Source organism: Ascaphus truei, chromosome 6 (assembly GCF_040206685.1).
Source record: "Ascaphus truei isolate aAscTru1 chromosome 6, aAscTru1.hap1, whole genome shotgun sequence".
Classification (NCBI taxonomy): domain Eukaryota; kingdom Metazoa; phylum Chordata; class Amphibia; order Anura; family Ascaphidae; genus Ascaphus; species Ascaphus truei.
The window spans coordinates 64822429-64846320 of record NC_134488.1 but is presented as its reverse complement, the minus strand read 5'-3'; the positions used below and the strand labels follow the sequence as shown (position 1 = coordinate 64846320).

At 44.4% G+C, this 23892-nt stretch overlaps 1 protein-coding gene across 1 annotated transcript in view; it reads right to left on the bottom strand.

The window, feature by feature from the left end:
* Positions 1 to 23892, bottom strand: part of CSMD2 (CUB and Sushi multiple domains 2) — a 701191-nt gene that overhangs the window by 143114 nt on the left and 534185 nt on the right. Inside the window, 4 exon segments of the mRNA XM_075604612.1 lie at positions 17684 to 17872; positions 20442 to 20657; positions 22236 to 22352; positions 23543 to 23731. Of these exon segments, the coding sequence (XP_075460727.1) occupies positions 17684 to 17872; positions 20442 to 20657; positions 22236 to 22352; positions 23543 to 23731 (711 nt within the window).

Genomic DNA, 23892 nt, shown 5'->3' with positions numbered 1-23892 from the left:
ACCGTCTCGGGACGAATATTACCAACTAACTGCAATACAATATATTTTATCGCACAAACCTATGCGATGTGATCCCTTCAGCAGTGACAGGGTTAATAAGCCCCCCAAATTTGCTTGGGGTAAGGTTCCACGTCTTTTGGAAATGCCACTACTTCCAAGCAGAAGTTCAGCTTACTGTTGGGGGCAATGCTTCCCCATGTCTTTATGAAAAGTGACGTGCGTTACATAACGATCATGAATATACCTGCACACGCTGTGTTCCCACAAAGCCGTGTCACGCGCAAAAGAAGCCAGCACGTGCATTGAAATATTGTTGTTTTGTTATAGATCGATTTAAAAATAACAATAATTAAAAGAAAGTAATATTAAAAGACTTATGGGTCTCTCAAATAAGAATTATACAAATAATACATTATACACAACATACAGTATTATTCATTTTTGCATATTGTATTTTTAATTTCTATATTTCTTATTTTTTTTTTTATATATATTTCTTCAACAGTTGTCACTATTCTCTATCATCTCAACAACTGCTATTTCCAATATGAGGGTTAATAAAGGCCGAGGCATGGATTTTCTGGAAGACCGCCAAAGTGGCGCTCAACATGATAGCCCATGCAAGCTCCTTTGACAATTAGCTGCGGCCAGGCAGAGAGCGCGTGCGCTGGCACTCATGCGCGATGAAGTCACGCGCTCCTACTCGCCCGGGCGATTTGTGGCCGGCAGCTGCGCGGGGGGGCGTTTCGGGGGGCGCAGCCAAGACACCACGGAGCTGGTTTGCCCTCCTTAGGCGAACCATTAACGTGACGCGCGAGCGAGCGGCAGATTCAAATTTGCTTGCTCCGGCAAGCAGCTAAGTGCCGAGCATGCACAGGCGCTCGCTCACACTGGCCACACACATTGCAGCAATGAGTTTCATCGCGGCCAGCGTGAGCGCGCCCGCCCGCCCGCTCAGCACCACCCTGGACGAGGCCTTAGAAATAAAAACTCAAATGCGAAAATAGTCTATTGCAGGAGTGGCCAACACCAGTCCTCAAGAGCTACCAACAGGTCAGGTTCTAAGGATATCCCTGCTTCAGCACAGGTGGCTCAGTCAATGACTGAGCCAACTGAGCTGAAACAGGAATATCCATAAAACCTGACCTGTTGGTAACTCTCGAGGACTGGAGTTGACCACTCCTGGTCTATTCGTATGACTTGAATACGTAAAGTACCGGCATTTGACCCTGATGGTGTTGAATTTACATCCGATTGGGAGAGCACACTTGACGACTGTTCATTAAAACTTATGGGGCTATGAATTAAATATAGGAAAGTCAAATTAGACACTATCAAAAAGAATATTGAAGACTTACAGATTAAACTGGAATTTTTTTAACGAAGATCCTCCGTGTATAAAAACAGATGGTGACATTAAAGTGAGAATGGAAAAACCGGACAAGAAGTAATTTTAAATAAAAAAACTGAGATGAGACTGATTAGAAAACAAATCACCAACGCAATTCGCACAAAAAACATCTAATAGTAATATGGACAAATGCAACAACACGAATGGGAGGTATAGAAATACCTTTACCAATAAAATCGATAAATTGATCGTTTATCAATTAGATTGTAAGCTCTTCGGAGCAGGGACTCCTTTTCATAAATGTAACTTTTAAGTCTGAAGTACTTCTTCCCTTTGTGTTATTTATATCTTATTATTTATATGATTGTAACTATTACTGCTGTGAAGCGCTATGTACATTAATGGTGCTATTCAAATAAAGACATACATACATACATACGTCCCTAGGAACAAATTCCTTTAAATAAGATTATAGTTTGCCTGCTCAAAATAGACAATATCACAGGATATTAGTACTAACAACCAGAGAATGAATTCTAATTAATATAAATAGTGGAAACAGAATAAAATGTGGACACCCAGATTCACACCACGAAAACACAACAGGTTAGATGAGATAGAAGGAATTACTCAAATGAAGGTGCATTACCTAAAAATAAGAATACAGAAAAAGTTTGTATATCCGACAGATGGACTGGAACATCGGGAATTGAATGTGGCACCAACAAAAGATGAAAGGTTACGGTCACAACCAAGAACCGAAAGACCCATAGAGGTGAAAAACCCAGAGAAAAGTTTGTAACGAGTTGCATAAAACCACTAAACATTTCTAACCTTTCAAAACATGAACTTAATCCTTATGACATTTTACTTCTGAATAAAGGACTTGTTTGCCCCTTTGTTAGGCCCCTGATCAATTTGAGTTATTCATAGATATTAACAAGTTCCTTAGGAACCTTACACTCAAAAGACATTTCGCCCAAAACAGTTATTCTTCACATGAGGTCCTCCCAAATAATAAGACGATTTTGGATAATAAAGATACACCGGAGCCCATAACCTTAGGCAAATTAGAGTAAAAGTAAAGCATTGACACTCAAGAAGTGTGATGTAGGCACATACACACTGGACTGTCCTAGTCTGGACATCACAATGGGCCACTGCTCTGATATAAGCCACCTAACTACACAAAACAGTCGTGTGAAACATAAATCTACATTCTACCCAATACAATCACAGAGCAATAATATTAAGGTCTTTTTTAACCATGTTATGAAAGATCTTGATCAATTATGTAAGCAAGGAAACAGGAAATACAAAGGTAACTTAACTAAGGAAGAAAGGCTGCCCTACAAGAGCCAGAACAAAATAGAAACATTGTCATAAAGTCAGCAGATAAAACAGTTGACATTGTGATATTGGATGGATGGGACTATATCAAAGAATCACACAGGCTGCTACAGTAGATGATAATATCACTTATAAAAAATAAGAAAAATAATCCTACCTCCGTTTTTGTTAACAAACTAAGTACACTTTGATATAAAGCAAAGCAGATACCATTCTGTCAGAGCCTGAATATCACAGTTCTATCCCCCTGAAAAAAGATCCGAATAGCACTTTATTATTACTTGCCAAAAATCCATAAGACTCCATTTAAAACAGCTCAACACCACGCACTACATCTTTTTCTTGCTATAGGCTTGAAGGAGGAGGTCTCCGGAGCTGAACCCCATTCATTTCAGCTATGGGGACCCCCTGCTTCCGGAGATACTTACCTCAATAGGGGGTGCTAGTATCTCTGTGGCGTTTAAACGTCCAGGTCACGTGGGCCAATAGGAACCTGCAGGGGATGACGTCACGGCTTCCTATTGGCCCGCGTGATATGGGACATTTAAACGTTACCATTTTGTTAGTCAAACAGGTTCCCTGGCTGCAGAGATACAGGCACCGCTATGGAGGTAAGTATCTCAGGAAGACGGGAGTGACAGGAGCTGAAATGATTGGGGTTCAGCTCCGGAGACCCCCTGCTTCAATCCTAGTAAAACCAAAAAAAAAAAAGATGTAGTGTGTGGTGTTTGGCTGCTTTCAATGGACTAATGGGCTTACTCCTGAAGCCAGCCAATCAGTTAAGGCAGGGGTACATAGATTACTTCTTTCAGCCGATGGTGCTCTCTCTTAAATCTCAATGTGTGGGAACTAACTGATTAGGTTACATGTGTGGACTATGTCTCGGACACTTAACCTTGCAAATAAGCTAGTATTGTTATGTGGTATTATGCCTCTAGGATGAGAAGTACATGGGACACTGTACACTGGATATCCATGGTTGCTCACCCCAGAAGGTGTAAGCTGGGTGGGTGGGGTGGGGCGCGGGGAGGATATGTGACATAATACCATGATAGTAGGCAGCTTTCTGTCAGATTTATAACAGAAAGTGCAGACATAGTGTGGATGTTATCCGCTCCACAGATTCACAGCCACTAAGGCTGCTGGATAGGAAATCCATATCAGACTTACAATGGTGCTGGTTTTCGCTCACCTAATTAATAGAACAGGTATTTAGAGCAGAGAGGGTTGCGTTTAAACTCTCAGAGCCTAGAGACTGGGAGGAAAACTGCTACTCCCCAGTATCCAGTTCAGGGTAGACGGCCCCCCCCACGTGTTGCAGCATCTGAGGATCTAGTGGCACGCTGTCCCCATCTCACAGTTAAGGACTCAATGTTATTAGACGAAGCGCGTGCACGTGGCTCACGCCTGCTGCAGCGCGATTGGTGAACTGTGCTTCTCTCTCTGCTGCAGGCGATTTTCAGGAGAGAGGGAGGCGTCGCGGGGGCGTGTCACGCAACGTCACGCGAGCGGTTCGGCCTCATTGGCCGCTTCAAGTGACGCTGACGTCATGCGGTCATCGCTTTGAGAGACAATTTCATTTGTCTTGCCTGGATTCTGCCGCCAGGTCGCGCATGGCGTTCACAGAGCACTATGTGCATCTTCAATCTAAAGTATTTGTATTGGCGGCGTGTGTAACTATAAGCGCGGCCCAATGCTATGAGGTGCGTTACGTGCACATTCTTAGATGTAGACTGCTAGAAATCATTTAGATCAAAAAGCAATGGTCGCGTTTTTAGTATAAAACAATTTATCGCCGTCTATCTTTCAGAGTGCCCCGCGGTGAACAGTACACATTGGACAAACCAAAAAGGAGTCTAAAAACCCGCTTTTTAGAGCATAAAATAGATATCGTGGCTGGCTTCACCATACAGTACATGGCGTGCTGAAGCATTTCTTGAGATGCCATAATAAAAATCCGACAGGAATAAGCATTAAAGGGTTAGAACTAGTTACTGTGGGCGATAGGAGGTGACGGGCTTTTAAAACTCAGACAATGCAACAATTATTGGATTTATGGCATGCAAATTTATGGGGCAGAGAGCTTAATCCAGCAGCATTTATTAAAGATTCATTTATTTAGCCCCACTATGGAAGGATCCAGCATCCTCTCATTATAATTTTGCAAAGGTTTCTGTAGTTTTGGAGTTTTTCTTTTTAATCATCTTTATCTTTTTCTTTTTTACATTCTTTTTCTTTTCATTTGAATATTTATTTTTTAACAGTATATTTTTTTACACAATATTTTTAGATTTTGTTTTTTTAATTTTGATTAAATATCACGTCTAAGTCACGATTTTAATTTAATCCCTTACCATTAGACCAATGGTAATGGCGTATTTACATTTACCATTGTAAAACAACCGTTTATCCCCCGAGAAAGGAACACAGAGGTTCCGTGACAACGGTTTGTTTTCTGGTTGCTTCTGTAACACGCTCCCTGTGACCTCATCAAGCTTTGCCCATTTGGAGCCCCGAATGAAGAGGCAGGAGATGCCTGTGAGGAAGCTGGAATAGGAGTTCTGCCGCTGCACCGCTGCACCATCCACGAACAAAGAAGCTGTGTCCCGACACCCTGGGATACAGGTCTACACCGATGCCCTTTTTAAAGCTTTGTATTGTGACTACCCATTTCATCCACTTATACTTGTTGTTACCTATAAAAGGGCCCTGCACCATGGATATGATCTCTCTTGTGCTTATGGTCTAGGACAGGGGTGCGCAAACTGGGGGGAGTGGCCGAAATTTTTTTGAAGGGCGCGGACGGTTGGAGAGGTCCCACGTTCTTCCCCAAGGCATTTAAATTAAATGCCGGGAGATCGTGCGAGGCCTCTGCAACCTCTACTTACCGAGATTCAGCGGGCGTCAGGATGCGTGACCATGGCAACGCGACATCAAATGACGCTGCGGGGTCATGTGACATCATGGTTGCCATGGTAAGGTGACGTCAGATGACGCGGCGGGTACCGTGATGTCACACGACCCTGCGGCGTAATTTGATGCCGCACTGAACTAAGGGCGGGAGGTCGACAACATAGAAGAGAAGGTGGAGTGGGGGGCGCAGCAAAAAAAAAATTGTCCACCCCTGGTCTAGGAGATATACACACACACACACACACATACACACACACCTTGGATTGTAAGCTCTTTAGGGCAGGGACTCCTGAACAGGTGCACAGTATCGTATACGGACTCCTCCACTCCTGTAGATGACTCCCTGTAGAGATTTCTTTCCAATGTTTTTGTTTTTTTAGCATCCTGTAAGTGTACTTCCTAGGGACTGCTGTTTTTTTAATAAATATACCCATTTTTTATATAGTTACGTGCTATGGAGCCTGCGCTTCTTTTTGTTTTCTCATATATACATACATACACACACTGTACAGGCATACCCCGGTTTAAGGACACTCACTTTAAGTACACTCGCGAGTAAGTACATCTCGCTCAATAGGCAAACGCCAGCTCACGTATGCGCCTGTCAGCACGTCCTGGACAGCAAATACCGACTCCCTACCTGTACCGAAGCTGTGCGCAAGCGGGGAGACTATAGAGCTTGTTACACATGTGTTATTTACATCAGTTATGCACATATATGACGATTACAGTACAGTACATGCATCAATAAGTGGGGAAAAGGTACTGCTTCACTTTAAGTACATTTTCACTTTACATACATGCTCCGGTCCCATTGCGTACGTTAATGCGGGGTGTGCCTGTGTTACATACATGCTCCGGTCCCATTGCGTACGTTAATGCGGGGTATGCCTGTATCTGTTATGCTATTATGCAAGAAGCATTGAAAAACAACCATATTTTTTTGTTCAAATACAACATAATGTCACTCTGAGCCCATCTACAGATCAAAAGTTATAAGCGCTCCAAACCAATATATAACATATGTATCTATAGCAATAGCAAGCAATGTATCCAGCCTGAGAAGGGGCCATGGTGGCCCAGAGCATTGACCTGTTTGCTGTATGGGCGGACAGTAAATGTGAATATTTTTGTATACTTACCTTTTTGAGTGCTGTGGTCTTTTGTTTTCAAATCTGACTTTATATTGTTTTTTTTTGTTGGTGCTCCCCTAGCCTGACTAGTCGTATTTTGTGATCTAGTTATTTATATTTTTTTGTGGAGCTATTTATAGATTGTTATATAAAATGACGAGCAATATACAGGCATACCCCACATTAACGTACGCAATGGGTCCAGAGCATGTATGTAAAGCGAAAATGTACTTAAAGTGAAGCACTACCTTTTCCCCACTTATCGATGCATGTACTGTACTGCAATCGTTATATACGTGCATAACTGATGTAAATACCGCATTTGTAACAGGCTCTATAGTCTCCCCGCTTGCGCACAGCTTCGGTACAGATAGGGAGCCGGTATTGCTGTTCAGGACGTGCTGACTGGCGCATGCGCGAGCTGCTGTTTGCCTATTGGGCGATATGTCCTTACTCACGAGTGCACTTAAAGTGAGTGTCCTTAAACCGGGGTATGCCTGTACTGTATATGTATAGCAATGCATCGCAGGCACTGAAGAGGTTAGGAAGTGTAACGCCCACCCGTTGGATGCATGTCTGTGTAGTAAGTGCAGGTCTCCGAGCAGAAGGACAATCCATTGTCTGCCTCTTATAAAGACAGCTCACAATAAAGAGAAACATCCTTAACAAGCAGATTAAATCCAGGCTCCTTCTCTGCAGGCCGAACATTCCATTAAATTTTTATGCTGCTTTTACACCAAAATGTTAAGTTAGGGTGAAGTAAGTGCGCTGGTAAAGTGAATACCCAGAGCCGATTACAGCGGATCAGCGTTGACCCGTATGGGTCAATTAGGAGCTGAGTTAGGATTTCGCTTACAGTATATTGTCCCTTGATGAGGATACATTGAGTGCATGATTCACGGGATCATGTCTGGGCACGCGGCCTTTAACCACACCAGTGCTGGAAGGTTTATAGCAACACTAAAGTAGTTAGTTTGGGACCGTTGAACATTTAAGGGTGGGGGATTGGTGTAAGCCTTACAATGGAGGTGGAGGGGGCTAATACAGTAAGATAATTTAAAAAAATGTTTGGTATACACATAACACCATCATAAATAAAAGAAAGAAAAATAGGGTCTTAGATTTTACAAAACAGGAAAATAAGCCGGTTCTCATCTGCCGTTAAATTCTATGCTTCTATGATGGGCTGTGTCTGAATATACTCCAACTGTGATCCCACATTTTAAAAGCAACCCTGTCTGTGCCCTTCCCAGCCCCCTCCCAGTGCCAGACTCCGCACGCTGGGTACCAGAGAAGACCCTGCTTATCCCCTGCATCATATGGGCCCTCAAAGTCCAGACTGGCTTAGTGTCCTGGAATGACCTGGAGACGCCTGATATCTTGGGCAGACTAAGGAGAGGCACGGCAGATTGCTGCAGGAAAAGACAATCTGCTCTGTGTTAATATACACTAATATATATATATATATCTGTACACACATACGGTACACACTGTGTGTGTGTGTATGTATATATGTACTGTATGCACCAATGCATGCATGTCTGAGCCTGTGTATGTGTTTATGAGTTGAAGCCTTATAATAAGTTTTTAGCTACTTATAATCTATGAATCCTCCCCACCCCCTGTGGCCCCTAATACCTTAATTTAAACCAAGTTACATCACACAGTATTGCCAACCTGACACCAGCCCACCCATTTGGGGTTTATTTGGATAAAACCTCGGAAATACAATAAAACACAAAATACAGAAATATACACACTTACTGGTGTCTGCTGGTTGAGATCTAGCCTTTCCTAGGGGCAGAGCGCCCTCTTGCATGGGCTTACCCTGATCAAAACCTTGTTCCAGACATCCTGGACCGAGATTCAGCAGAAACCCTAGTCACGATACTCCTGGAACTGTTTTCGGAACTGTTTTTGGCATATCCGCCTTACCTAGCTTCAAAACTAAGCCGTTTTCTCTGCTATTTGGGACACAACAACTTTGAAAAGCTTGCCCTACTGTTGCTTCATCGACTCAAGCCACAAAATCATCTGGTTCTCTGACTGGGGCTTCTTCTGACATACCCTCTGCTAAGCTATCCTTTGCATGGAGGTAGGAGGAGCGACCAATCGGAGCGTGGGAACCCTATCCCACTAGCCAATAGAAACAGGGGCCCGTCTCTTGGCTGATGTCAGAGGAGGGGGCGTGCCAAGCCGGCTCAGGATGCCCCATGTGCGGGACATATGAATCGACATTAAGTGCCATTTAGCACTCGGAGTATGGGTTACTCCCACATCTTTCATTCTGTACATTTGTATATTATATGGTTTCACATGAACTATTCATTGCAGATTATCTGTTTCTCTGTTTTTGTGAGCTGGGAATGATTGTGTTTATTATTAGTGTTTGGAAGCGGGAGGGGAGGGCCCTCCTGGAAGGCGGAGGGGAGGGCCCTCCCTTGTTCCCGTTGCACCACTTGCGTAGCTACGTTCTTCCTTGTTTACAGTATTTCATTGAGTGCTGTCTACTCCCAATATTGTTTTGAAAAGTTCCCTAATTTATGCACTCGCAGTAACCAGTGAAGCGAAAATGACTAGCGATAAAACCCTTTTAATGGTAAATAGTCTCAAATAATTTTGTAAAGAGGGACTTGGTGTTTATAATTCCATGACCAATCCCTTAAACCACATACATATTTAGCATATATATATAAATGCTTATTTGCCGCTTCTTTATTTTTGTTCCCTATGTAATCCATACATTTGCTTCCAATGGAATGTCATTAATACGATCATATATTCCTTGGAACATCAGTGCAGGCTCAATTTCTCACGTTTAAATTGGTCCAATTTATGCTATTGATATTTTTACTTTTGACTAAAACCCAGAGGTAATAAATATATCTCTCGACACTAAATCACTAAGAAGTGAAGAAGCCACGTTGGGACAGTACACGGTACACAGAACATAATGTAAAAGAGGCTACATAAAACCTACTTTGGTAACGTAACCACAACTCAAAAATCTATTGTTGTGGGGTCATGTGCTAGTGAAGTAGCTGAAACTTAATGAGCAGTTACAGTTTGATTTATATCCTGCAGTGTTTAAACTCTTGCAAAAGAGGAACATTGTTTCTTTAGTAACAAGTATATAGCAATTTCGGTATTGATGTTTAAATAGTTGCTACTCAGTCACTCATGCCAGATTTCACTAACACCTCTGACTGCATAACCTGACTGCCACTTAATGCCACATAAGTAGCTGCTTATTTGTGGGTAGAAAGTATATACCATTTTGTATGCCAGCAGTCACAGTTTGGTTCATATCCTGCAGCGCTTTAACACTTGCAATAATATATTCCTCCTGTAGCCAATGTATAGCAATTTCAGTCAATGCTTAATTCATTGTTCCTCAGTTACTTACGCTAGATATTACTAACACCGCTATCTGTATAGCCTGACTGCAACTCGATACCACATCATTTGCTGCTAAAATGTGGATAGAAAATATATATATATACAATTGTGTGCGGCAATCTCAGGTACTAATGCCTGCTAACCCTCTATTTCCAGGCACACTTAAGTGTGTATTTAAGTCTTGAGGCGCGGTTCAATGACCACATCAAGTTATAGCCTTAGTCTGAGTGTATAACGATACATTTGTAGCTAGTCTCGTCTTTTAACTACCTTCATGTACTTCCGCATCATGACGTCATTACGTCGTACCACCTGACGTACGTTACGCGCCTGTCAGCGCTTTCTCAAAAGGTGGATACGCCCAGTCAGCATTCGGATAATTATAGGTAAGTGGTTGTTATGGCAACAGGCACCGATTTTAACCCTTGCCTTTGCTTAGTGGTTTTCTATCGCGCTGATATCTATTTCTCTAAAACCAAGGTATATTTAGAATCGAGCTCCATAGAAACTGTTACATAGCATTCAGTTCAAAATTACCGGACAATATATTATTAACAGTAGATCATGCAGAATGATATTAATAAGCAAAATATTAAATACATCGTTGATCTTAGTGATATATTAATTTCTATTTATATACGCAGATACTGCATATAGTACAGATAGAGGAAGATAGGGAAGATAGAAACAACTATGCACCGTAAAGACACGGCAAATAAGTATATATATAATATATATATATAAAATCAAAAAATAAATAGATGATACCGTTCTGTGGCTAACGAAATGCTTTTATTTGTGCGAGCTTTCGAGATACACTGATCTCTTCTTCCGGCGATGTTACAATGAATGAAGCAAGGATAACTTAAAAACAGTGTCTCTTGGAATGTTATCTGAGCTGGTCCTTCCCTGTTGTGTATGAGATTTATGGCTGGAGGTGTCAAAGGGTAACTGCTTCATTCATTGTAACATCGCTGGAAGAGATCAGTGTATCTCGAAAGCTCGCACAAATAAAAGCATTTCGTTAGCCACAGAACGGTATCATCTATTTATTTTTTGATTATTGAAGCTCGGCTAACACGGTACTGATACCTCTACATATATATATATATATATATATATATATATATATATATGTATATATGTATATATGTATATATGTGTATATATGTATATATGTATATATGTATATATGTATATATGTATATATGTATATATATATATATATATATATATATATATATATATATATACATATATATATATATATATATATATATATATATATATATATACATATATATATATATACATATATACATATATACATATATACATATATACATATATACATATATACATATATACATATATATATATATATATATATATATATATATATATATATATATATATTACATTTTATATGAATGTGGTTTAAGGGATTGGTCATGGAATTATAAACACCAAGTACCTCTTTTCAAAATAATTTTAGACTATTTACCATTAAAAAGGTTTTATTTCTACTATTTTTCACTACACTGGTTACTGCGAGTGCATACATTAGGGAACTTTTGTTTGTGTTTCTACTAGTAACTATTTATCCCTATTTGCACCACAGTATATCACTACTTATTTTATTATTACTAGGCTGATGCGGGTATTCATATTATTATACAAATCCATGGTAGTCAGATACCTTGCCCCCGTGAGCTTATCTGGCAGCTCTTCCATGCGGGGCATGGGATAGGTATCTGACATCGTCTTAACGTTGAGCCCAAGGACTCTGAGACGGTACAATTACCCCTAGGGCCAACATCTCTTCTACCTCCTCCTCTATGCTACGCTTCACCTCTGCTGATACCCGATAGGCATTCTTATGCAGAGGTCCCTGATCCCCGGTGTGGACTGGGTAATCAGTGATATGGGTCCTGCCCGGCTTATCCGTGAACAGGTCCTGGTACTGATCTAGCATAGCTCGTGCCTGCACCCACTGGGGTGCCTCGAGCTGGGGACGTATCCCTACATGCTCTATTGTGCCCCCCATCCTAGCTTCCCCTAGGAGGTCCGCAGAGCTGAGCCCTCCACCGGTGGGCTACAGATAGCCAGCACCGATGCCGCACTCTGGAAATACTCCAACATATTAATGTGATAGGTCCTATGTCTCCCTGTCTCCTGATCTAGCTGTACAACATGGTTGCACCCGTTCATCCGCCGGAGAACCGTATACGGATCAGCCCAGGCAGCCATGAGTTTGTTCTGTCAAGTGGGCTTTAGAATAAGCACTTGCTGCCCAGGGATGAACTCTGTATTATGGGCATTTTGATCATATCAACGCTTCTGCTTGGTCTGAGCATCCCTGAGTTTAGCCTTTGCCAACCCCATGAGTCGGTCTAGCCGGTCTTTGAGAATTACTACATACTATAGCACAGACGCATCAGTAGTAGTAGTCTCCCCTTCCCATCCCTCACGGAATAGGTTAAGTATAGCGACCGTATAGCAGCTCAAAAGGGGAGAACCCGGTGGATTCCTGCGGTACGTCTCGGTAGGCAAACAGCAAATGATGTAAATGAATCTCCCAGTCTCCCTGTTCAGCATCTACATAGCTTCGCAGCATCTGCTTCACAGTACCATTGAACCACTCACAGGCTCAGTTTGTCTGGGGTTGGTAATTTGGTCGTGCGGAGGGTTGTCACCCCACACGCCTTCCAGAGACAGTGGAGCAATTCGGACATGAATTGCGTCCCGATTGGTTAGAATCTCGCTAGGGAAATTTACCCCAGAGAAAATCCCTATCAGAGCTACTGCCACCTTCTTAGTTTCGATCGAGGCCATACCACAGTTTCAGTGTATCAGATCGCAAAGTCGACCACCATGAGGATGTAGCGCTTCCCCATCCAGCTGGGGACCAGAAGGGGTCCCACAATATCAACTGCTACTCTCTGGAAATGTTCACCTATCACTGGTAGTGGTCTCAGAATGATCCTCATGTGGTCACCTGTCATGCTTACCCGCATCACAGGAGCGACAAAAATCTGCCACTGTCCGCGATGCCCCCACCCAGTAGAAACGCTGCAGTAGCTTGGATCTTGTGTGGGCGACCCCCTGATGCCCTTCTAGTGGGATGGAGTGGGCTACCTACAATGCAATGCTATCTGTAATGCCAACTGCTGCCAATACTCCCTGGGAACCACTAACTGTCTCCTACCAGTCCATACCCTATCTGGAGCACCAGGAGCTTGCTCCCGGTACAAGAGCCCACGGTACCAAAAGATACCGATCTGGCCCAACCTTAGAAGCAGACTCGAATGCCCAAAATCTCATGCCCTCTAAGCTGGGATCGGACCGCACTGCTTTTCTGAACCGGGTACCCAGCTCCGGCTACTCATCCTCAGTCACTAAGCCAGGGGGATGGGGAAACAGGGATGTTGGTAGGGAGGTCAGGACACAGTACAGACTCGGTTCTGCTTACCTGGTTGGTCTCTGCGAGAACAACAGGAATTGGTGGTCCCAAATGCAGAGGGACGGTGATCTCCTTAGTGGGTAGGGGTACCAAAAGGCTCCCCTACCTGGGCGAGTGCCCGACTTTGGCTCCTTGTGACTGCAGCCACAAGAGCATCTTCAGGTGCAAAAGCGCAGTTGAGGTGTCCCAGGTCGTTCCGAGTAGCACCTCAGTATCTAACCCGGGCAAAACACCCACATCTCTTATTCCTCAACTGGCACTCCAGTCAAGAAACACACGGGTGACCTGGAATGTCATCTGGCATGGTGACCTGCATCCCTGCTCCAGGGAGCAGATCCCCTCGGCTAACCATATCAGGTCACACCAGGGTAACTGTAGCACCGGAGTCGATCAGACCGGCTGCATGGCGATCTCCAATGGTCACTGGTCGCAAATGCTTCCTCCGGACATCATTTGCTTGCAGCCCGATGGCTGCAACTGGGTGCCCATCTGTCTCCTCTGCCGTGCCGCCTGTAGAGAGTGTAAGGACCATCGCCTGGGTCCGCTGCTGGACCTGCTGGACGGCTGTCTGTTGCTCCTCAGTTGGTGCCAGTCCCATGGAGGCGACTGGTTTTGCTGCTGGAGTGTGTTGCCCCTGAGTGGGGGGTGACTTGAACGCCGCATGTCGGGGCAATCGGATCTCAGGTGCCCGGTCCTGTTGCAGTGGTAACACCGCGCTTCATGTGCTAATCTGGCAGGCTTGGCTGCCTTCTCCTCAGGGGGAGGCTTGGTCCTCCAATTTGGGACAGCATTAGAAGTTGCTGCCGGCTTACCTGCCAGACTGGCAGGAGCCGCAGTAGGCGGTGCCACCCGTGTCCTATGCGGAGGTCGGGTGGTGACGAAATCATCTGCCAAGGTGCCTTCTTCCTCAGAGTTGGCTGGCTTGTGGTCAAGGACCCACTCCCGGACTTTTGGTAGAACTGCTCGTGAAAAATCAGGTCAAGCAGCTCCTCGTAGGTACAGGCATTGCACCCCTCTACCCACCGGGTACCCCGGTGGATGATCCGGACCATATAGTCTGCGCGAGAGCCCCAAGCAGTCTTGTTCTCTGACTGAAACCGCTCCCGATAGGTCTCGGGAGTAATGCGGTACTGTCTTAGCAGGACTGTTTTCACATACTCATAGTTCTTACTGGCATCCGAATTACTGTAATTGCCTCGTATGCCTCCAGTGCCCATCCGGTCAGCTGTGGGGACAGGAACTTGACCCATTCGACTGGCGGGAGAGAGTATCGCTGGCATTGCTTCTCAAAACTCCGGAGGTACCTATCAATGTCTGTGACACGTCTATTAACTTTCCAAAACTCTGGTGAGTTATCTTGGGGGGAAGGTACTGAGAGTCGTCCCAAGGTGTGCGGGGCATGGGGGCGTACAAGGGTGGTTGGACAGCTTGCATCCACTGTATTTTCTCCGCTGGAGTAGTCCCCGGACCCAAAGCCACCACTATAGCCAAAATATCCTCTGAAGAATGAACCGGGGTCCCCGAGACCACGGGTACCCCCTGAGCCACCGGGGTGACTTGGACCGGTCCCCCATTCTCCGTTCCTCTGTGCTCCGCAAAGGCAACAGCTCCCGCCAGGTTAGCACTGGCAAGGGCATCTTCATGTTCCTCCAGTATTGCTTCCAGCTCAGCTTTGCTGCGACCCTCTGTTTGCAGACCAAAGGTTTCACACTTGGCAGCTATTGCTGCACGATCCCAGTATCGATACTGTCCTGAACGAGCAGCCATATTCGCCTTCTGGCACTAAACTGAGTGACACGAAAAAAAAGTGTGATTCCTGATTTTGTATAATGTGTTTTCCGACACTATTTGTTTTGAGAGCTTGCAATCTACAAGCTCACTTTGTCCTATAATTCCATGTGGAAAGTTATAATCCAAAGCCCTATGATCTCACAGCTGCCACCAGAAAAAAAGCCTGTCATGGTAGACCAGGTCTCTTAACACATTTATATTTCTGGGATCAGTCAATAGTCAAAACAAGGCAGTGAAATAAAATGGGTTTTATTTGGATAAAACCTCGGCAATACAACAAAACACAAAATGCAGAAATACACACACTTACTGGGGTCTGGGGTATGAGATCTACCCTTTCCTAGGTGCAGGGCACCCACAAGGTCTTACCCTGATTGGAACCTTGTTCCGGACATCCTGGACTGAGATTCAGCAGAAACTCCTGACCGGGACCTAATCCCGATACTCCTGGAACTGTTTTTGACAGGAACTCCTGACCGCGTCCGTTACGTTCTCAGATGAGAACTTGGTCCTCACATCTCCAGGGCAGACTTTCCTAGCTTCAAAACAAAGCCGGTTGCTCTGCTATTTGGGAAAGAGCAACTTTGAAAATCCTGCCCTAGCTTCGTTGACTCAAGCTACAAAATCGTCTGGTTCTCTGACTGGGGTTTCGCCTTACATACCTTCCGCTAAGCTATCCTTAGCATGGAGGTAGGAGGAGCGAACAATCAGTGTGTGGGAACCTATCTCACTAGCCAATAGAAACCCGTCTCTTGGCTGACATCAGAAGAGGGGTCATGTCAAGCCGGCTCGGGATGCCCCATAGGCGGGACATATGAATCGACCAATGGGCTACGCGCCAACATTCTGCTGCTTCCCATGGTCAACCCATTGCCACCTACTGGGCAGGCTCCACTAAGTTTGGCAGACAGAGGATCCGCCCCACAGGGGGTCTCGGTTCTCTGGACTCAGTACTCTGCCCTGCCCTGCCCTGTCCACTTAGCACCATGACACCTCTCAACATCCCGTCTCCTCTTTGAACTACGGACTCTATGAAGACTTGCTGCACCTTAATCATATGCCCTGGCGGACTGCATAGAGCCTTACAGTAACTGTAAAACACATTATAAAGTACACTTTAATAAAGAATATACTTTGGGGGACCTTATACTAATAAGGGAAATAACTTGGGGATATTTGGGCTTGAAATCCAGGAGTCTGGGGGACACTAGGAAGCCTCGGTGTAATTCGCCCCGCGTACTGGCAAATTATGCCTGCTCGCCGGGGAGAATGAAAGACTACTGGTAACTTTGGCCCCCGAACTCCTGCGAACAAAATAATTGCATTTCCACCCAAATATCCCACCTAAAACTGACACACAAAAAATCCCGCAGTTCTAGGGCTAAGGGAACATGAAATAGGAAAAACAGGGTCACTTTATTTTCCAGCATGTATTATCCCTGGTCCCTGGCTTGTGGAGGTACCGGGGATCCCACGGGTGCAGGGGTAACCAGAGGGCTTAACCTTTATTACTGTAGATAGCCTGGTTACCCCCTCCCGTCACACCCACGGACAGCTTTAATTGTCAGTCAAAAGAAACAAATAGAAGAGAAAAAGTGGAATAACAAATGGCATCCATGACTGTAACTAGGGGCATGTGATACATACATATACATATATATATATATTTATATACATACATACATACATACATACATACATACATACATACATACTCACATATATATTAACACAAATGAGTATTTTCTTGTTAAATTAATGCCTCAAGCAGCCTTTGTATTATTGTCAGCTTATTAAACATGTTGCATCAATTTAAAGCTGCTTATGTCAATAAGCATCAAATAAAAGAGTCAGGGAGGAGTTACACAATCTATTTAGATGCATCAATAACTGGATTATACACACTTCATCTTCTCAATTCTTTTAGCAGCAGTAAATCACCCAGTATTGAGGCAAAACCGCTCAGATCCTGCAATATGCAGTAAATTCAAGACACTTAATTGGCAGGGTTTTTCTCTTCATTTGACACAGATGTAAGATTTTTGTTGTTGTTATTTGTATGTCAATACACATTGTTTTGATCATTAAGATTATTATAATTAAGCGGTTCCGGCAGCAATTGAATCCACCATTAACGTCTTTACTACTGCACCCTCCCTTCCCCTCCTTAGTTCCTGGGATCTTGATAAACAGACAACTGGCATTAGATTGGCAACACTGTGACACATCCCCAAACTCAATACATAAAGGAACCAAGCAAAATGAAAGCACATGACCACCTACCAACACACCTTGGCAGAGGCGAACTCCACACACGCCGTCTACCTCCCAGGCAGGTGATGCGGAATGCGCCCTCCAGACGGTACCCGGGGAAGCAGGAGAAGGTCAGGGAGTCACCCACCCCGAACTGCAGGCCCTTCCTGATGCTGTACGCCGGGACCTCCGGCTCATCACAGGGCTCCAGGTCATACTCTGCAGCATCAAACAAGGGGGAGAGAGGTGAGATGCACATGTGTACTGTGTGCGAGGACACCATCGGTCCTCGCACACAGTACATTAGTACATAATAACATAATCAGTCCTAGCACATAATACATTATAATTAATATTATGACATCATAGGTCCTAGAACAAAGTACATTATGACCTCATCAGTGCTAGCACAGAGTACATTATTACAGTATACCCTTATGACATCATCAGTCCTAGTATATAATTAAAGTATAACTTTACATCATCAGCCCTATGTGATACATTATTACAGTCTGTATTATGACATCGTTATTTCTGCAGTGTGATGCTATTCAGTGAAAATAACAGTTATATCTTAAGCATCCACTTTTTTGTGTTTAAACAAAATACTATTCTATTTTCCATTCTTGTAGTACAAATATATTCTAGAATGTTTAATAATGACCTGTAATGTGTCCTCTCCTGTATTTTACCATCTTTGCATAACACTGGCTGTGTTTTAGCACTGCGCATTGTACAATTTGTACATACTGTATTACAGATCCCTGACTGAATAGCTTCTAGTTTTGGTGCATAGTGAGATAAGATTGTTTGACATGACGGTGCCGTTCGAATTAGTCCACATCTATCCCTTTGCCTCAGAGCAGCCTGCAAGCCATTGCAAAGCAATAGACATCAGTATGCACAGCAATGCATTGCAAGGCATCTGACAACAGAAAACCCTCTCATTGTCCTTCTGCTAACAGAAGAAATTCAAAAGCTCTTTAGGACAGGGAGAGTAGAACTTGCATTGCACATACCTTGCTGCGTACGCTGTCAGTTCTATACAATAAATTATACATTATAACTGGCAGAGAATATAGAGCATCATTAAGAATGTGGATGCAGTGTATACAGAGCAGCAGTGTAACACATACAGCCGCTGGCAGAACATTTGTATCTGTCAACAGAGGGAATTAAGTATCAGCATCACAGCAAGATGAGCCGGTAAAAGCCTACACAAGGTGCTGTCTTATCGTTCCCAAGGGCAGCTTAACCTCTACGGTGCCGAAACTACCAGAAAGGGCTACAATCTCTTACACTGCTGGTTTACCCTAAACCACTCACAGGTACCAAAGAGATTTAAGGCCATAATTACTAAGCAGAGCCTACTCCATAAGACACATTCAGGCCCATTCACTTGAATGGGTTTTTAAGGGGTCTTCCAGTGCCGAAAGGTGTCTCATGGAAAAGCACTGCTTGGTGAATATGGGCCTAAACATGTTGCAGCAGATCACACTGCTGCTTTAACTAAGGTAAGCTAACTAAGGTAAGCTGCCACTTACCGATATCCCTCGGTTTTCAAAGATCCAGCAGTTTTGTTTAGAGATGTGCAAACCTTTCGCACTTGTGAGCGAACGCTGCAAAATTCGCCCTTCTAGGCTCGGTGAAATTGTTTACTTTGACCCAACAGTTCGTAACAAGTTCGCTGAACGCCAACAAGTCACTAGGCTTTGTCTGTTCTATTCATGTCTATTACTTTCATTTTTGAAATTCGATCGAACACGAACCTATTTTTTTTTTAAGTCGCAGGGCTGCCAGAAAGTCGCCAGACATTTCTGAGCCAAAGTTAGATCAAATTATCGGCAGGTTTCTCAAACTTTTCAAAAAGTTCAATCGAAACTGCAGCAAAGCAAATCTCGGCAGATTTGCACCTCTCCGGCTTTGTCCACATTTACCGTACAATGTTTATATCATTATTGGCGACGTCCTCATGTTCTACTTGAAACACTGAACCATTGGTGCACATTTATAGAACGTGTCTTCCATTACATTTGGCTGTCGAACGATGTTCAAAAACATTGCGAGAGTTCCCTTGCATTACCTATTTGCTGCCAGCAGGGTCTGCAACTCACTGCGAAGCAGCCGCCCTGGCAAGCAATCCATGCAGGCCATTCATTTTTTAACATGAGATTGAAGCAGGGTGAGACACCTGAGCTGAGACACCGGAGCTGAGACACCCCATTCATTTCAGCTCCGGGGACCCCCTGCTACTCGAGATACCAGCAACCACTTTGGAGGAAAATATCTCCCGCAAGTTTAAAGCTATTTGCGTCACGTGGGCCAACAGGAAGCCGCATCGGATGACGTCACAGCTTCCTATTGGCCCGCAGGGTGCAAGAGCGTGATACCTGCTAGCCGAGCGAAGCGGATCCCGGAGTTAAGTATCATGGGAAGCAGGGGGTCCCCGCAGCTGAAATGAATGGGGTGAAGCTCCGGACACCACCTGCTTCAAACCTATGTTAAAAAAAATATTGCCTGCTTGGATTGCCTCTTTAAGACAAAAAGATGTTGCTTTTATAACACTGAGAATGAAGTTTGAAAATCTGCCAGTTTTGATCCAGTAAATGAGACAAACAAAGCAAAGCAAAGGGTTAAAACCACGGAAACAGGGCTTTCTGTTCTGCAATGCCCGCAGGTGCCTCTGGCAGTGAAAGGGTTAACTAAAGAGCCGGAAAGGTATTAACTAGCGGAAGAAAATGGCTAAAAAGGAGATGTGAATCTCTGCCAAACGAGGAGTCCTGTTCACCTGAGAAGGTGATGTTAAAGCCCTCGTAGGACATGGAGAAGTCCGAGATGAGCCGGATCTGGGCCGTGAAGTTCCCGTACAGGCCGGCGCTGACAGGGGCCGGCAGCCTGGACCCGGTGAGGCGTTGCAGGGGCTGGCTGAAGCTGCCGTTCTCTGTAATTAGCAGGTAGTCGTGGCCGCTCTCCAGGTGGAAGGTGTGGAAGCTGAAGAACACACCTGCAGGGTGAGGGGAGGCAGGGGTTAACTTGTATCCAACAAAGTCCAGTATGTAATATAGGAGCGTGTAACGTGACAAGCTCTCCTAGGCCCAAAATTAAGAGTACTGTACTAATGGCAGTGACATGTTTAAGGGGTTACAGTTTAAGTTGATTCACACCTTTAATACCCAAATGGATACTGGATATTTTTAAATAATTGTTTTAAGTCACTTTGTAAACATGGTGTACGGAGACTTGGGAGGGGCTTGAGTTCCTCCGGCTACTTTTTGTCCGATATCACTGTGTTCCCCAAAAGTTTGCACAGGCAGAGACCCCCTCTACCTCCCCTTATCTTTATTGGCTCTCTGATAAGGGTGGCCTATGGGTAAAGAAAACACTGGATTAACACAGTGGTGCTGAACTCCAGTCCTCAAGCCCTTCCAACAGGTCAGGTTTCAGGATATCCCAGCTTCACCACAGGTGGCTCAATCAGAGGCTCAGTCAAAGACTGCGCCTGTGATTGAGGCCATCTATGCTGAAGCAGGAACTGTTTGAGCCACCTGTGCTGATGCAGGAATATTCTGAAAACCTGGCCTCTTGGGGGGGGGGGGGGGATTGAGGACTGCAGTTGAGCATCCCTGGATTAACAAACACTCCTCCCTCCCAATATGGAATTATATTCCGGAGGAAGAAAAAGCCGCCAGATCTTTTCTTTTAGCACAGCTAGATTTGTGTAGTGAGCCAACAAGATTGTTAGATTGTTTACCAAAGGTGGCTTTGTTAAACAGGATACTTTACACAAGCTCAGACTAAGATAAATGTGACGGCCCAGAATGCAAAATTGGATGGCTCTAATTACATGTACATTACAATGTATCTCATTACAGATTATAACTTCTCACTCAGTCCCTGCTTCTGCACAGGTGGCCCAATCAGAGGCTCAGTCTGTACCACCTGTGCTGAACCAGGGATATCCTGGAAACCTGACCTGTTGGGGGAAGGGGGGGAGCAGGGGGGTGGGAGTGCTAGAGGACTGGAGTTGCCCACCCCTGCCTTAACTGATTGACCGGCTTCAGGAGAACTGTAAACCCATTAATCCATTGAAAGCAGCCAAACACCACGCACTACATCTTTTTTTGCTATAGGATAGAAGCAGGTCGTCTCCGGGGCTGAACCCCATTAATTTCAGCTCCAGGGACCCCCTGATTCCGGAGATACTTACCTCTATAGGGGGTATCTCTGTGGAGTTTAAATGTCCAGGTCACACAGGCCAATAGGAAGCGGCAAGTGAGGACTTCACAGCTTCCTACTGGGTCGCAGGACATTTAAACGCCGCCATTTTGTTAGGCACACAAGTTCACTGGCTGCAGAGATACAGGCACTCCCTTCGGAGGTAACTATCTGTCGAAGCCGGGGGTCCCCGGAGCTGAAATCAATGGGTTTCAGCGCCGGAGACCCCCCAGCTTCAATCCTAGAAGAAAAACAAAAGATATAGTGCATGGTGTTTAGCTGCTTTAAGGACTTAATAGAGAAAGAAAAAAACCCAGACAGACAAATACATAATGTATCACCTCATAATACTCGGGGCGTTCCTCACCTTTACCATGCGACGTCTCTATCCCCCACGTGCAGTTCAGGTTGTTTGGATAGAAGTCGGGAAAACCCGGAGATAAGACGGTCCCGCTGGAGCCCCGGATATAACCCCCGCACAGCGCTGCAGAGATAACACAGGATGTGTCCGGGGCTTTGCAGGAAGTTGGTACATCAGTAGCAGGCGATAACTGATGCTTCATGTCTCTCTTTCTCTCTGCTGAGCCACTGACCCGTTCTCCCTGATCTTTATTGGCACAGACTATTTGCCAGTTTATTTAGTACAAATATAGTCATTTGCCGACCAATACTGCTTGGCTGGAGGGAGAGAACGCCCATCTTCACACTATAATAGGGCCGTTGTTTCCAACTCCAGTCCTCATGAACCCGCGTCAGGTTTTACGCATATCCTGGCTTGAGCACAGGTGGAACAGTCAAAATGAATGTGTCACGGATTGAGCCACAAGTGCAAATCAGGGATATCTTTAAAACCTGACCTGTTGGAGGGGTTCTTGAGGACTGGAGTTGGGAACTGCTACAGGGCCTATGTATCAAGGCAAAAGTGGTTCAATTCTGGGGCCAAACATCTTCACTATATGTATCAAAGGAATAAAAAAAACATTGAATCAATACGCTTTTTTCTTTGATACATCTGGTGTCGTTTCCTTCCCCAGGGTCTGCCCCACTTTCACATTGATATATAGGGGTTTATTTACTAAAGTCTCCCGGTAGCTTAATTGGGCAAAACCAGTGCAAAACCCGTGCAAAACCCGTGCAAAAGAACCGAGCCAGACTTCTCTAAAGGAAAAATCTCCCACTGATTTCCATTTCTGTGATAAATATGGGTTGAAAAAAAACGCAGCGCACTAATGAAAAGACCTGAGAGGTAAACTCCAAAAACAAATCAAAATCATACATTTCTTTCTCTTCTCCCAGGGTTAGAATGGAGGCGCAAAAAAAATCTCCTGCTCATTTCTAGCTCTAAAGCGCTTTATCAGGAGTGTGATAAATATGGTGCTGTTTTTGCCCTGGTTTCCCCCAGTTTTGCAGCCGGGAGACCTTCTTACATAGAGCCCAGAGGTCCAAGTATTTTAATCGAAATAAAAAAAGGCATCATCCAATATTGAGTTACTCTGTGTTTTTTACACAGTTACAACAGGACTACCACAACCACATGCAGTAATTAGGCAAAGTAGTCAGAGCTTCAGGCTACTTGGGAAGGATCTGTGTGTGTACACACACACACACACACACACACACACACACACACACACACACACACACACACACACACACACACACACACACCTTTACCTTCACAGCTGGGCAGAGCTCTGCTCCATTGAAAGTTGGGCTCACACTCCAGTGCCTCGTTATCACTCAGCGTGTACCCAGAATCGCAGCTAAACGTCACGAGTGCCCCCACGTAGAAGTCATTGCCGTGTCGCTGCCCGTTGACGGGGATTCCAGGATCCAAGCAATGGTCAGACTGCAGTTTCACAGCTGCAACGTAAGGTGCAGAAATTAGCACCAGATGCTCTTTATTAACACAGAGTTTGTGTTAGCATTAATAACATTAAAAAAAACCCAGAACAACCAATAATAATAAAAGTTTTATGGCTGCATCTCACAACTAGGTTTTCCTGTCATCCACGGGGCTCTTT